A 15,071-nucleotide genomic window follows, 5' to 3' on the forward strand; every position below is an offset into this window, starting at 1 on the left:
TTAGGAGTTCTTTCAGAGGATTTTAAATGCTCTCCTCCAGATGTGCATTGACATTTGGGGGGGGGGTTTAAAGGCAGCTCTGTATCTTCTGTGTGTTTATTTGTCTATTTTCGTGTCGTAATGATCAGTGAGTCAAAGTTTCAGATCCTTAGCTGCTGGGGCGACAGCATTAGCTTTAGGTTTGTTTGACTCTGAGGCGGTCCGTGAAGCTCTGTTGGAAAGTGGAGGAATGCTAACAAATGTTGGTTTGGTTTTACACATGAGGCTCCCTGTCAAACCCTGAAGCGGACCAAACTGACTAACAGATGCTCATTGGTTGAAGGAGGAAGAAAACCAGTCAGTGCCGCCAGTCTTCAGACTATCAAACACCTGCAGCCCCTTTGCAGATATTTGTAATGTTTTAAGAGTTCTGTGTCTTCAGGTTCCCGCTGTGGGCTGCCTTTCTTCTCCTCCCAGCACATGGAGCTGACGTCCCATCCTTTCTTGGTTCCTTTCATCTCTTCGATCTGTGGAAAGTCCTTCTGCATTCACATTGAAGTGAACCGGACCAGAGTTCACTACCAAAAAAAGGCAACTATCCAGGAGACCACAACTGTGGCACCGACCAGACGAAGACCGAATGCACCTTTTCCATGAGTCAGTGGTGTCTGTGCTGCTCAGAATTTTGTACCGTGATCCCCCGCCAGGATGACGTTGACACATCGATGCAGTTTCATCTGCTTCAGCCCGTCCATCAGCTGACCAACTATTCTGTCGATCATCCTCAGAGGGTTGTTCAGCTGAGACACAAAACAATTCATGAATTAAAGAACAAAGCGCACAGGAATCTGAACGCCTCCGCTTTTCTGAGGTCACAGATGTCCAACCAACACAAACACATGCAGAAGCAGAGAAACAGAGAACTCACGTCTGCACTCATGGGCCCCATTTTGTGTCCGTATATGTCTGGCTGCTCAAAGTGCATTGCATAAACATACGGCCTGAAACAGTCAGTTTAGAGACATTGGTGTGTGCTACAGCAGGAAGACAGAGCAGTTTTTTTTAAACAGCATTTTTTTCTGCTACTCTTTACCTCTATCCCCCAGTTGGTAAAAGTTTTAGGATGTTTTTAAGTTCAACTTTTCTCAAAAACTGACAACACATCATTTGCAAACACTGTTTCAGCAAAAATACAGTTAAGCAACAAACTAGGAATTTCAAAGGTAATAAGAAGTCACATCAGGAGAATTTTAGCCCCATTTTTTTCCATTAATATTAGCATTTAAAAAATTGGCTGTAATCCTTGTGCTATCCCAGGCACTTTAACGTTGGGAGTTGGGTCATGTAGACCCACTACACAGTGCGCTGAACCTTTTTTCTTCAATGTTCAAAGGCGCAGGACTAAATTCAGCCAAACTGTGGTGTCAATCAGAGGCACACAGTTATGGAATACGCTGCCACAGCACATTAGGAACCGTGAAAACTACCCTACCTTCCAAACAGCTCTTAAAAAATGACTGAAAACAAACCAGTCCTCCAGTCATTAGTTATTGTTGTTTTTCTGTGACTTTCTTGGACTTTTTTAGACTTCCTTTCTATTGTAAAAACCTTATAAATATTTTTACCTCTAATATTGTGCTATTTTATTGTGTTGTAAATGTAATTGTTGAACTTTTTATCCTGCCCTAGGACAGCGGATGAAATTTAGCTCCTGTGCTAACTCTGGCATATTTATGTTAAAGCAGCTGCTGAAACATTGTTTAATATGCACTGTCCTAATTCAAATAAATAAATAAATTAAATTAATGATTTGTGATCTTTACTGCTGTCCATGGATTACAGGAAATCTTTCCACCTTTATCCACCTTTGTCATGGTAGGGAGAACACGTCAATGTAAGGGTGGGGTCATCTAAGATAGCATAAGGGTTAAACTAAGCATGTCTACGTTTAATTCTTTAATGCATTGATGCCTGATTTTATTTTCAGCTGTGAAAAAAAATATGTTTTTGTTTTCAAAAGTGTTTCCTTGTTTCCCTCGGGAGATATGTTCCATAATTATCCCACAATAGGTAAAATCTGCAAAGTCGGATTCCAGATGTAGGCAGATGAAGGTAGTAAAACCCCTCACTACACATCTCTCTTGTTTAAACTCTCAAAGTTCAAACCTTCGAAGATATGATATGAGTTCAGGATTATAGAATGAAAACAAAAGTCTGATCACGATGAAGATTTATGAAACTCTGGCAAACATACTGTATGGGAGACACAGCATGGAGATTGACTGACAAGATAAACAGCCAATCAGGATGCAGAACACAGTGCACTGTAGAAAGAGAGAAGAAAAGGCAAAACTGTTCTGAAAAAAATCCTCAAAACAGAGAGGCCGCAAAAGGTGAAGCATGATAAAGTGGGGAAACAGTGCAGATGCTAAATTAAGGTAAGTTTGGAGCAGAAGTAGTTTGATGCGTATGTTTAAGGGGTTAAACATAAGTGCTGAAGCCAGCAAAGAACAACTTAGTGAAAACAGACACAGGATCTATAAGATGGAAGAGAAACTGGGTTTAGACCATTGACTGCATAAGAGAACTGGACTGAGCGAGTGTGACATCACCCAAAGAGAAGGACTTGCTTCCGGTTCCAACTAAATGAAACCAATTCATTTGCTATTTTTCAGCAAAACGGACGTCACCATGTTGGAACCAGACAACCTCAGTAAGCCGTGAATGCTCCAAGCCGGTCTGAGTCCATATTTTTATGGCAAACACTGTCTCCAATCTGGAGTTGGAAGACCACTCCCCATCCACTGAATCTGTCAATCAAACATTCAACATGATACCACCTGCTTTTGTTGAGGCATCTGATCGGTCAGTTTATAACTTAAATAACTTAAGCTACAGCCAAAATGTCATAAAAATAAGGATTGTCAAGAAAATGTTAATAAAAGGTATCAGAGCCAGAATGGTTATTCTGACCAATAGAATGACTGAGTAACAGCTTTTTATTTCTCTATAATAGTCTATGGGGTTTGGCTTCTTGGAGCCACCAGGTACTTCCTGTTTGGAATTCCAGGGGGGAGGGGCCACTCAGTCCAGTTTTCTTTTACAGTCAATACAGCTGCTGTCGAGGCATCAGGAATGAGTCTGGTGAATAAAGGGGTTAAAGAAGCTTGTAAATAATGACAGCTCTGCTGTAGGATGTCCCTCCGAGCCTGTGGAAGTGCTGAGTAATCACAAGAGGTCAGCATATCATTCCTGATGAAAAACCTTTTCCTGTTCTTCTGACAGACAATCTGAATGGTCAATCAATCTGCCCAACACAACTCCTTTTCACGTCCTTTCTTCTAAATGACCTTGTGTCCTGCAGTCCAAGCTCGTGACCCTTCCAGAGTTAATTAGTATTTTTAAACAGAGTTGTCTGGAATTCCAACTTAGGAATTCTACACTGAAAAAACTGTATTCACCTTTCTCCATCAGGAAGGTGGAGCCACTGCAGCATGGTCAGTATCCTTCTCTCTATAGGAACGGAACTGAAACACATGGAGAAAAAAGGCTACTCCTGAAAGCCCTACAGGAAAGCACAAAACTGGGATGCAAAAGCAAAACATGTGAACAGTGCTGGTCTGAACATTTTCGAATGTCTGAAACATTTGACTTCTTTTAGTTTCTTGAGTCCTGTGTCTCTGGTTTTTGTTTTCTACTTTGATCAACAAAGCAATGAGAATTTGAGATTCTGGGAACACAAGTGTCTGACAATCTGTTTGGGTTTGAGGTAAACAGACACTTACTTGTGGGTTTTCTGGTCATTGTGTTACCCCAGGTTGTTGTGTCTCGACAACCGTGCTCAGACAGGTAATACTGCTCCGTTTGTTTCTTGGACAGCGACACACCAGCTAGAGAGTTGTTCGCTTCCTTCTAGAAGACTACTTCAAAACTTACTGCTCAAGAGCAACCACTAAATCGAAGTCTGAGTGTGTGTGCTCCCAAAGTAGAAGAGAAAGATGAATGGGTGGATGATAAATGTGATAACTTTAACGAGCATCTGTGCTGAATGTCATCATTTTATAGGTAGACCCAGACGAGCCAGAATTAGCATGCAGAGGGCTCAAGACTATTCCATCTACAATCAAAAGCAGCTCTTTTCTGGTCTTTTAGCTTATCAAGAACGTTACCACTGCAGCAGGTACCTGTCTTGACAAAATCAGACTTTAACTGAACCCTCTTTTAAACGAGTTCCTTTTCGGTCTGTGAATTTTACAATGCATTAGGTTGCCTTTATTTATGGAATAAGACTTTTTTCTGTAGCTAGCGGTTTTAAAGCCTTTACAATAAAAATACACATGTTGACAGTATAAAGGAATAGAAATCCTCAAGTCTGTAAGTAGTTATGTTTTCATTTTTATTTATGTATAGGTAAACTCCGACCAAAAACCACAAAGAGCTTCACAGTTATGGTTTGTATGAAGAATAAACTTCTAATCAGGTGTAATGCCTGTTGTTTGGTGCACAGCTGCCAAACCAACAGAGGCAGAGCTGAGTCCCTGAATGCATCGTGAAGTGGACTACTCCAGGAAGCTGACAGGATTCCTTTCTCTGCCAGTCTACTTTGATTCTCCTCTGTCTGTTCTTCTAATTCAGCCCCCACTCTGCCATTAAATGCTTGATGCCCCCTCCAATCATTTCTGCTGTTGGGTTGGATGGGGACCTCCCACAAAGCTTAATGCTGACCAGACCTTCAACCCGCCCTCCACTACTGTGTCATTACTCCACATAGAATCTGATGGGATGTTGGATTTAGAAACTATTCTGTGCCATGCTAATTATTGTGCCATGTATGCACAGATGTCCATGGATGCGGTCCTTTGTCCTCCAGGTGTCTCTGTCAGAGCAGAGTCCCTGCAAAGCATTGGAATGCAGAGGACGGTGTGTCACCTGTCTCCCTGATATAAAGAGTGGTTTTACCAACCCCATAGCAAAGACTATGGTAAAAACAACCCATTCTCATGCAGCAGCCGGGCTGCCCGGCCCATGGAAACATAAACACCATGCTCTGCGTGGGCAGGCTTTGTCTGAAATCAATCTGTAAGTGTTTGTGTGTGTGTGTGTGTGTGTGTGTGTGTGTGTGTGTGTGTGTGTGTGTGTGTGTGTGTGTGTGTGTGTGTGTGAGAACTCACACAGGCCAGAAGAAGGTGGCAGCTTTCACTCCCTGCTTAACTGCTGTGATCCAGATCTAAATAAGCACGATAGCGTTTTGTTAATTTGGGGTTTTTCTTCTGAAGGATTATGTCAGACACAAACAGACGTATTAATGTGATGATCCTTTAGTCGTAATCCCAAACATTTCTGAGGCTTCAGAGGACTCCAGATCCTCTGTTGCTCTGCAGTTTTTGACTGCTTCAGTGCTGGACTAAGATCACAGAAGGCATAAATAAAGACTTTAGAAGAAGAAGCAATGAGGGAAGAAGCTTCATTATTGAGTCACAACACACAACAGTATAAGGGCAGTAAAGTGAAAGACAGCTGCAGAAAGGTAAAGTTGACATAAATAGTAGTAGATGTAAAGACACAGAACAGACAAAAGCAAACAAAAACTATAATTTCAAACTTGTATAGGAAAAATGCAAGGTTACAAAACCATATCTGAATTTAAAGAGTTTTAACAACAGAGCCCCCACTTTGGGTTCCCGGTCTAGCTGCATGTCTTCACTTGATGTTGCACTCAATGACATTCAGTGCAAATCCTTTGATCATAGCAGCAGAAAACGATAGGGTAACATTTGCAAAAGACTTATTTTTGCTGCACAGACTTCAGAAGACCATGTCACACAGTCGCCACATACATTCTGCGCATTTTCCATGTATGAAATTTCAGTCATGGAGAAGGACTGTCAGATGACCTCGAAGAGATTCTGGCAAACAATCCAACCCCTCAGAGGGGAAAGCAGTTCTCTCCAGGCACCGTTTTCAGTGCAGGCGGGGAGCTGTTGACTTCAACTGGGGACATTTTCGGGTGGTGGAAGGAATACTTCGAAGATCTCCTCAATCTCATGCCTTCTTTTGAAAAAGCAGAGAATGAGGACTTTGGGGTGAGGCTGTCTATCACCCAAGCTGAAGTCACTGAGGTAGTCAACGAGCTCCTCAGTGGTAAGGCTCCGGAAGTGGATGAAGTCCGCCCTGAATACCTCAAGTCTCTGGATGCTGCGGGAGTGTCTTGGATGACACGTCTCTGCAGTATCGCGTGGCAGTCAGGAACTGTACCACTGGACTGGCAGACAGGGGTTGTGGTTCCCCTCTTTAAGAAGGGGCACTGGATGGTGTGTTCCAACTACAGTGGAATTACACTCCTCAGCCTCCCTGGAAAAGTCTATGCCAGGGTACTGGAGAGGAGAGTCCACCCCAAGTGTGGCCAAGTGTGAAGCGACTGGGATGAGGGTCAGCACCGCTAAATTTGAGGCCATGGTTCTCGACCGGAGAAAGGTAGTTTGCCATCTCTCGGTGGGTGGAGTGTCCCTGCCCCAGGTGGAGGAGTTTAAATATCTTGGGGTCTTGTTCACGAGTGAGGGAAGACCGGAGCGTGAGATTGACAGGCGGATCGGAGCGGTGACCGTAGTTATGCAGTCGCTGTATCGACTGCATAACGGACCACAACGGACCGATAGGAGATCCCTGCTTGATGAAGCCAACAGGACAACATCATCCGCAAAAAGCAGAGAGGAAATCCTGTGGTCCCCAAACAAGACCCCCTCCGGCCCCTGGGTGCGCCTAGAAAAAACTGTCCATAAAAACTATGAACAGAACCGGTGATAAAGGTCAGCCCTGCCTGAGTCCAACGTTGACAGGGAACAGGTCTGACTTACTGCCGGCAATGCGAACCAAGCTCCTACTCCGGTCATACAAAGACCGGGCAGCCCTCAGTAAGGCTCCCCGGACCCCATACTCCCAGAGCACTCTCCACAGGATACCAATTAGCAATTATTACGTAAATCTGGTAATAATTAGCGTGGTTTTTTGCAAGATGAATACACAAATCTGTGTCTTTCCACAAATTTTTCACGTGCGCCTAAAGAACTTTTAACGCATTTACCACCGATGTATAACTTTTATATTGCATACTAGGCTCACATATCACGTTAAGATTACGTAATTGACACGTCACTAATGCATTGAATACAAACAGCAGAATCATCACAGTTCATGTTCTACATTGATGTATGTACTCTTTGCGTGGTTTAATCATGATTCATTTGTCATTCATCTGCGAAAATTTCATGTAAAGTGAAACTTTTCTCACTTTTCCACATAAATTACCGCATGACCAATTTTCATCTGTGCAATATGCACAAAATTTAGGTAGTGGCTATGCCTTTCTTCTAGGCGTGTGACACGGCCTAGACTAAAGGTATTTGCTGATAGGACTCACTGGTTGTCCTCCCCACCAGCGGTGATTCAGTTTTTCTTGGCTCCTCAAGTTGAAGAAAGCATCAAACTGTGGGTCATACATGGAGTTTCCTATGATGCCGTGAGACTCCGGATAGAGACCCTTAAACACAAATTAACATCAATTTTTGAACAAAATGCATATTTCTACTATACATTAATATTTGGACAGAAGTGTAATTCAGTAATATTCACATAAACCTGGGCAGGGAAGATTCACACAACAATCAAACTCATCTGTGTGAACCCCGACCAGCAGTTTCAGCTCCTTTAAAAGTAGAAAACGCTTCAACCTGAGGAGGTGGGGTTGTCTGTGTTGCTCCCATTGACCCCGAAACATCTTTGCCCCTCCAGATGTGTTTTTTTCAGTCAAATGGTTCCTGTGTCCTTCTGAATGAGATACTTACTGTAGCTATCGAGTAGAGATTGGGGAAGGTTTTGGAGGGGTAAACTGGCCTCATGTAGGGGGCATGGGTTCCACATGTTCCTGAAGCAAACAAAGAGAAATTCATAAAAAAAGTTTGTAAATTGAAAAAATCTTACATTTCCTATCCCTCATGGCTCCTTTATGTTTCTAATAGTTCCATGTTCACTGCAATAACATCACTTCAGTCACACAAACAAAAAGCAGCTGGCCTTACTGAGCTTCTCAATGTTGGGTATGACAGTGCTCCCTCTTTTTACGTAGGACGCCCTGAATCCATCCACTGACAGGATGATGAGGGGGGGTCGCACAAACCTGCATCACAGAGAGAAAATCCGCTTTAGCAATCGAGCTGTAGCCACTCTGTGAGCCCATCTGCCACAGAACCGACTGAAACGTACCCCGCCGGACAGTCTGCGCTCTTCATCTCCTCACAATCCCCCTGCAGCCATGAAGGCTCCCCTGAACAGGTCACATGAGACAGTTAACAGCAGAACATCAGGGCTGATGTGTAATGACATGGCATTTAAAGCGCGCACTTTTCCCTTTGTGTTAGCCCGTGCAGACACACATCAAACATGCACACACACACAAATTAAATGGTGACACAAAAATCCTCTTCTGATCATATAAGAAGAAACAGGAGCGCCTGGAAGTAAATCAGAAGAAAAAGTGAGTAAGACCTCTGAACATTGCTGACCGCTCACCCTCTGACACGTCGAAACCAAAAATCCTCTTCTGGATCATCCAAATGTTCTCTAGCAAACTTTAGACAGGCCTGCACATGTACTGGCTTTAGCAGGGGGACACGTCTGACACTGCAGGGTTTGAGTCCCTGGTGGCATAGTGTGTTACTGATGATAGCCTTTGTTACTTTGGTCCAGCTCTCTGCAGGTCATTCAATAGGTTCTTCATGTGGTTCTGGGATTTTTGTGCACCATTGTGATCATTTTGACCCTATGATGTGAGATTTCAGGGAACCCATGATGGAGGGAGATTCTCAGTGGTCTTGTATGTCTTTCATTTCCTAATCATTGATTCTTTCTGGTGGCCCAGAAAGGTCACAACACAACACATTAACTGTACACACAACACATTAACTGAACACACAACACATTAACTTTAAACACAACACATTAACTTTACACACAACACATTAATTTTACACACAACACATTAACTTTACACACAACACATTAACTTTACACACAACACATTAACTTTACACACAGCACATTAACTTTACACACAAAACATTAATTTTACACACAACACATTAACTTTACACACAACACATTAACTCACAACACAATAACTCACAACACAACACAATAACTCACAACACAACACAATAACTCACAACACAACACAATAACTCACAACACAATAACTCACAACACAATAACTCACAACACAATAACTCACAACACAACACATTAAATCATGGCCCAGAAGGGTCACAACACAACACATTAACTTACCTCACAACACTTTAACTCGCAACGGAAGTAAAGCAGCAATTGAAGTGCCATGAGTTAATGTGTTGTGTTGTGAGTTAATGTGTTGTGTTGTGAGTTATTGTGTTGTGTTGTGAGTTAATGTGTTGTGTTGTGAGTTATTGTGTTGTGTTTTGAGTTATTGTGTTGTGTTGTGAGTTATTGTGTTGTATTGTGAGTTATTGTGTTGTATTGTGAGTTATTGTGTTGTGTTGTGAGTTAATGTGTTGTGTGTTAATGTGTTTTGTGTTAAGTTAATGTGTTGTGTGTTAAGTTAATGTGTTTTGTGTAAAGTTAATGTGTTGTGTGTTAAGTTAATGTGTTGTGTGTAAAGTTAATGTGTTGTGTGTTAAGTTAATGTGTTTTGTGTAAAGTTAATGTGTTGTGTGTTAAGTTAATGTGTTGTGTGTAAAGTTAATGTGTTGTGTGTTAAGTTAATGTGTTTTGTGTAAAGTTAATGTGTTGTGTGTTAAGTTAATGTGTTGTGTGTAAAGTTAATGTGTTGTGTGTAAAGTTAATGTGTTGTGACCCTTCTGGGCCACCGTAAGCTATCACTGAATCAACCCATATCAAAGGTCATACACTAGACATTATTTTAACATGTGGGATTTTATCATGTCTGACCATAAGTGCATTTTATTTTCTCCAGAACTAAATGGTATTCTTCCTGAGTCTAAGCCTAATTTCATTTACTCAGGTGTCTTCAACTCATCTACTGCAGCAAAATTTGGAAATGTTTTCTCGGCCCCTTAGGTTTTAAATTCTGATGCAAACAGTATTTTATCAAATTTTAACTCAGCAACTGCACGCATCCTGGACCAAATTGCCCCTTTTAGGTTGACAAAGGTCCAAAATAGAACTTTGCCTTGGATAACTGATAGTATTCGTAACTCGAAAAGAATCTATCGTAGAGCTGAGCGCAAGTGGAAAGCTTCTAAATCAACTGTGGACTTGGAAACCCTGAAAAATCACATGAATAATTTTAACCGTCAAATGAAAAAGGCAAGATCAGACTACTTCTCGCAATTAATTGATTCCAATAGAAATAATCCCAGGGTCCTTTCCAAGGTCATAAATCAGCTAAGTGAAGCCCCACATACTAGCAATCTACCGACTTCCCCAGTAATCTGTGAGCAATTTGCAAATAATTTTATTAACAAAATTTCTAACATTAAGTCCCAGATATCCATTACCAGATCTTCGTCACCTCCTATTCTGCCAAATCCACCTGTGAGGCCCAAAGTGGTCTTTGAAGCCTTTCAGTCAATCTCCCTCAACAGCCTTTCTGAGATTGTTCATAAAATGAAACCATCCCATTGCTCTCTGGACATTATGCCAGTTAGAGTTTTTAAAGAAATATATGGATCGGTTAGCTCACACATACTGTTCCTATTGAACACATCTCTTTCAACTGGCACAGTCCCAGATGATTTGAAGGCTGCTATGATTCAGCCAATATTGAATAAACCCTCCCTGGACCCAAGTTGCTTGGAGCATTACAGACCAATTTCAAAACTGGCTGAGCAGGTAATTTCCTTTTTAAATACAAATAAATTATTTGAGACCCTTCAATCTGGTTTTAAGGCCAACCACAGCACATAGACTGCCTTGCTGAGAGTAATGAATGACCTTTTAATGGCTGCAGATTCAGGAAAAATATCGATTTTAGTTCTTTTAGATCTCAGTGCAGCATTTGATACAGTTGACCACTCAATTTTATTACAACGTCTAAAATCTTGGGTTGGTTTTTCTGGCACAGTTCTTAACTGGTTTTATTCTTATTTATCTGACAGGTTTTTCAATGTTTTCATCTGCAATTCTTGCTCATCTAAGGTGAAAATGACATGTGGCGTTCCCCAGGGATCGGTACTGAGACCTCTGTTATTTTCAATTAAATGTTACCACTGGGGGAGATAATACGCTGACATAACCTTATTTTTCATTTTTATGCCGATGATACTCAACTTTACTTATCCTTTAAACCTGGTGACCATGGTCTTTTAAAGAATCTCAATAGCTGCATTGCTGACATTAAAACCTGGATGGCCCAAAATTTTCTGCAGTTGAATATGGACAAAACTGATGTAATTATTTTTGGTTCAGTTGAGGCCCGAAATGGTGTGCTTCAGAAATTGGAGTCTCTGTCTAACAATGTTTCTTCAAGCTGCAGAAATTTAGGGGTGATATTTGATACCGATTTGAATTTGGAGACACATGTTAAATCGGTGGTCAAATCTTGTTTCTGGCAACTACATAGGTTATACAGGATAACCCCTCTCCTATCACAAAAATGTCTTGATATGGTTATTTACGCTTTTATTTTTTCCCAGTTTGGACTATTGTAACGCACTCTACACACGCCTTTCACAGCAGAGTATGTATGAACTCCAGTTAGTCCAAAATGCTGCCGCCAGACTCATAAACGGAACCAGAATGAGGGACCACATCACTCCAGTTTTAGCGTCTTTGCACTGGCTCCCAGTCCGATTTAGAATAGATTTTAAGATTTTAATGATTGCTTTTGAAGCACTTTGTGGACTGGCCCTGAAATATATAGCCGATCTCCTCATTCCTTATGTACCTGGTCGCAATCTTAGATCTTCGGCAAAAGGCCTTTTAACAATCCCACAATCTACATTGAAGACGAGGGGCCTCATTTATAAACGTTGCGTACGCACAAAAGAAGGCGTACGCCACTCTCTACGCAATAGTTGAGATTTATAAAAAGCAAACTTGACGGGAAAATGTGCGGTCCTTCACGCAAGCTCTGACCCAGGCGTACGCACAAAAACAGGTGAAATGAGAAACGGCGACACCGTCGGCAGATGGAAGAAACACGTGAAAGTGAAAATGACAATACTGCCTCTCAGAAATAACATGAAGACTTCACAAAGCAAGTCTTACAATTAACAGCCTACATGAACACCCGTTTGATCAATCAGCAATGAAACAAACAAAAAAATCAAACGAAAATTACAACAGAAATTCAAATGAACACTTATTTGCAAAAGAAAAGTGAAATATGTTCTGCAATATTGGCATGTTGTGCAATTCATCCTCATAAATAATATAGTTAACAGAACGAAATAATGTACAAAACTGATATTCTTGTTAATGTGTCCGTCTGGCGGAGCAGATATAGGTGCAATTAGACAGACAGATGGATAGATAAAGAGAGATGCATTAATTGTCCACTAGGGAAAGTTATTTTCATAGTAAAACATTTCTTCATAAGCTACAGAATTATGGTATTCATGCATATGCCTTTATTTGGTTTTATTTTTGATAAAACAATGTATGGCGTATGTCTCAACCATTCAGAAAGCAACAAGGAATTACATTTGCGCTGATCAATTTCCCATTTCCACGTCGATTATTCCCGACATCTGTAGCTTGTCAGATGTAATTAAATGGAGGGAAATAAAATGCCCCATCACAATGCGTAATGACGCACAATGGCTGATCTTGCGCTCTTACAAGGTGTGGCAAATGGAAGAATTGGGGGTGAACGCATCTTTAGACAGCAAGAAGACTTGTTGGCAAACGAGGACGACTGGCTTGTGAGCCGGTTCTGACTTCCTCGAGCCGTTCTGTTGGACCTCTGCGGGCTTTTGGGGGTGTGTCACCCGGTGCATCTGGCGCGTCGGCGTCCCCCTGCGCCTCAGTCACCACTCCACTAAGGGATTCCCTAATTCTTGCCGCTTGTCTCTCATCAAGAGGGGTCAGCTTCGGTGTCCCCCCCCCCCGTGGCAGACACACTGCTGGCGATGCAGCGCCATACGTTTTTTTGCCTCGACTTTGATGTCCGACCATTTCTTTTTTATTTAACCACGGTCCGAGGTTGTGAGGCTACAGCATTAACGGCGTCTGCCACTCACGTGGCTTTTAGGCATTAGTAATGCCCACACTGTGCCCTCCAAACAACACTTTTCTCCTTTTTTCCACCTCGCCAACGATAAATTCTACTTCACATTGAGTGAAGATACGTTTTTTTTTGATTTCCTCTCGGTGTGTGCCATGGTTTTGCAATCAATGAATATTCATTTGTGGGCGTTTCACGGACTATTTATGGGCAAATATGGGCGTGTCATACAGCCGCAAAAGCTGCGCTGCATTTAGAATTGGTTGTGATTTATTAAGGGAAAGATGCGTAGGATGTGCGTGCGCACGGTTTTATAAATCCGAATATTTCTGTGCGTACGCACGTCCTATGTTTCATCCGTACGCCACTTCTGACGCAAATCCTACGCAAAGTTTTATAAATGAGGCCCCAGGCACGCTGAGTCCCTACCAGTATGTAAATCTCTTTCAAAAACCTACCTCTATAGGCGTGCTTTTAATGATTTTACTGGTTCTTAAATTTAAACATTTAATTTCATTGATTTTATTAATTTCGATGATTTTAATGATTTTACTGATTTATCGATTTTATTGATTCTAACTACTATTACCGTTTCGCGTGTGTGCTGGGTATTACTTCTACATACTGGAAACTGTTTTTAATACTGATTTTGTCTCATTGTAATTGTACAGCCCTTTTTAATCTGGATTTCGAAAAGTGCTATATAAATAATTTTTTTCATTATTATTATTATTATTAATAACAGAGTTGATTTCTTCACACCAAGCTGCTTACGTACTGCTTTGGTCTTGGACATAGTGGAATTTGGAGAGTGAGTGTTTGAGGTTGTGGACAGGTGTCTTTTATGAAGATAATGAGATCAAACAGGAGACATTAATCAGTGGAGGACAGAAGATCCACTTACAGAAGAAGTTTCAGGTCTGTGAGAACCAGAAATCTTGCTTGTTTGTTGATATCCAAATACTTTTTCCCCCGCGATAATTTACAAAAAAATTCTGTAGAAATCTGACAATTTTCTGGATTTTGTTTCTCGTAATTGATGATGAAAATGACAGGCCTCTCTCAACCTTTAAATTTGGAGAACTTGTACAATTGAATATTTGTTTGCCCCACTGTGTGTTTGTGCCGTTGTAGGTACCATAACCTTTCAGCCTGCATAACCGTTCGGGGTCCTTCGACTAGTGCTGACATCACATTATGTGATTGGCTGTCCGTTGGTCTGATGACGTGTCACATAGTGATTGGTCTGGACAAATTGCTATACTACCATAGAAGAAGATATTTTGCGGTCCATTACAAACAAGCAGAGCTCCGACACAGAGCGAGATTATCTTCTAAACGTACTTTTATTATTGTTATGTTATTATTAAGTGCATTTGCAGCCGAGCGGACTGCGGTTCGAACCTTATAACAAAGCCCCTTCCCTGCCTGCAAACACGAAGCAATTAGACTCCAGGGGCCTCATTTATAAAACTTTGCGTAGGATTTGCGTCAGAAGTGGCGTACGGATAAAACATAGGACGTGCGTACGCACAGAAATATTCGGAGTTATAAAACCGTGCGCACGCACATCCCACGCATCTTTCCCTTAATAAATCACAACCAATTCTAAATGCAGCGCAGCTTTTGCGGCCTCATGACACACCCATAGTTGCCCATAAATAGTCCGTGAAACGCCCACAAATGAACATTCATTGATTGCGAAACCATGGCGAACACAGAAAGGAAATCAAAAAAACGTAACTTCACTCAATGTGAAGTAGAAGTTATCGTTGGCGAGGTGGAAAAGAGGAGAAAAGTGTTGTTTGGAGGGCACAGTGTGGGCATTACTAATGCCAAAAAGGCACGTGAGCGGCAAACGGTGGCAGACGCCGTA

At 41.6% G+C, this 15,071-nt stretch overlaps 1 protein-coding gene across 2 annotated transcripts in view; it reads right to left on the minus strand.

Annotated features, from left to right (window-relative positions):
• Positions 1-15,071, minus strand: part of enpp2 (ectonucleotide pyrophosphatase/phosphodiesterase 2) — a 43,973-nt gene that overhangs the window by 13,042 nt on the left and 15,860 nt on the right. For both annotated transcript variants that reach the window (XM_004077649.4, XM_011484943.3), the window contains exons 5-12: positions 8,239-8,299; positions 8,055-8,152; positions 7,821-7,900; positions 7,397-7,516; positions 5,151-5,206; positions 3,441-3,506; positions 908-980; positions 671-779 (exon numbers count right to left, since the gene is read on the minus strand). In XM_004077649.4, the coding sequence (XP_004077697.1) occupies positions 671-779; positions 908-980; positions 3,441-3,506; positions 5,151-5,206; positions 7,397-7,516; positions 7,821-7,900; positions 8,055-8,152; positions 8,239-8,299 (663 nt within the window). The remainder of the gene's footprint in view (positions 1-670; positions 780-907; positions 981-3,440; positions 3,507-5,150; positions 5,207-7,396; positions 7,517-7,820; positions 7,901-8,054; positions 8,153-8,238; positions 8,300-15,071) is intronic.

The sequence above is a fragment of the Oryzias latipes genome, chromosome 16, assembly GCF_002234675.1.
Source record: "Oryzias latipes chromosome 16, ASM223467v1".
Taxonomy (NCBI): Eukaryota; Metazoa; Chordata; class Actinopteri; order Beloniformes; family Adrianichthyidae; genus Oryzias; species Oryzias latipes.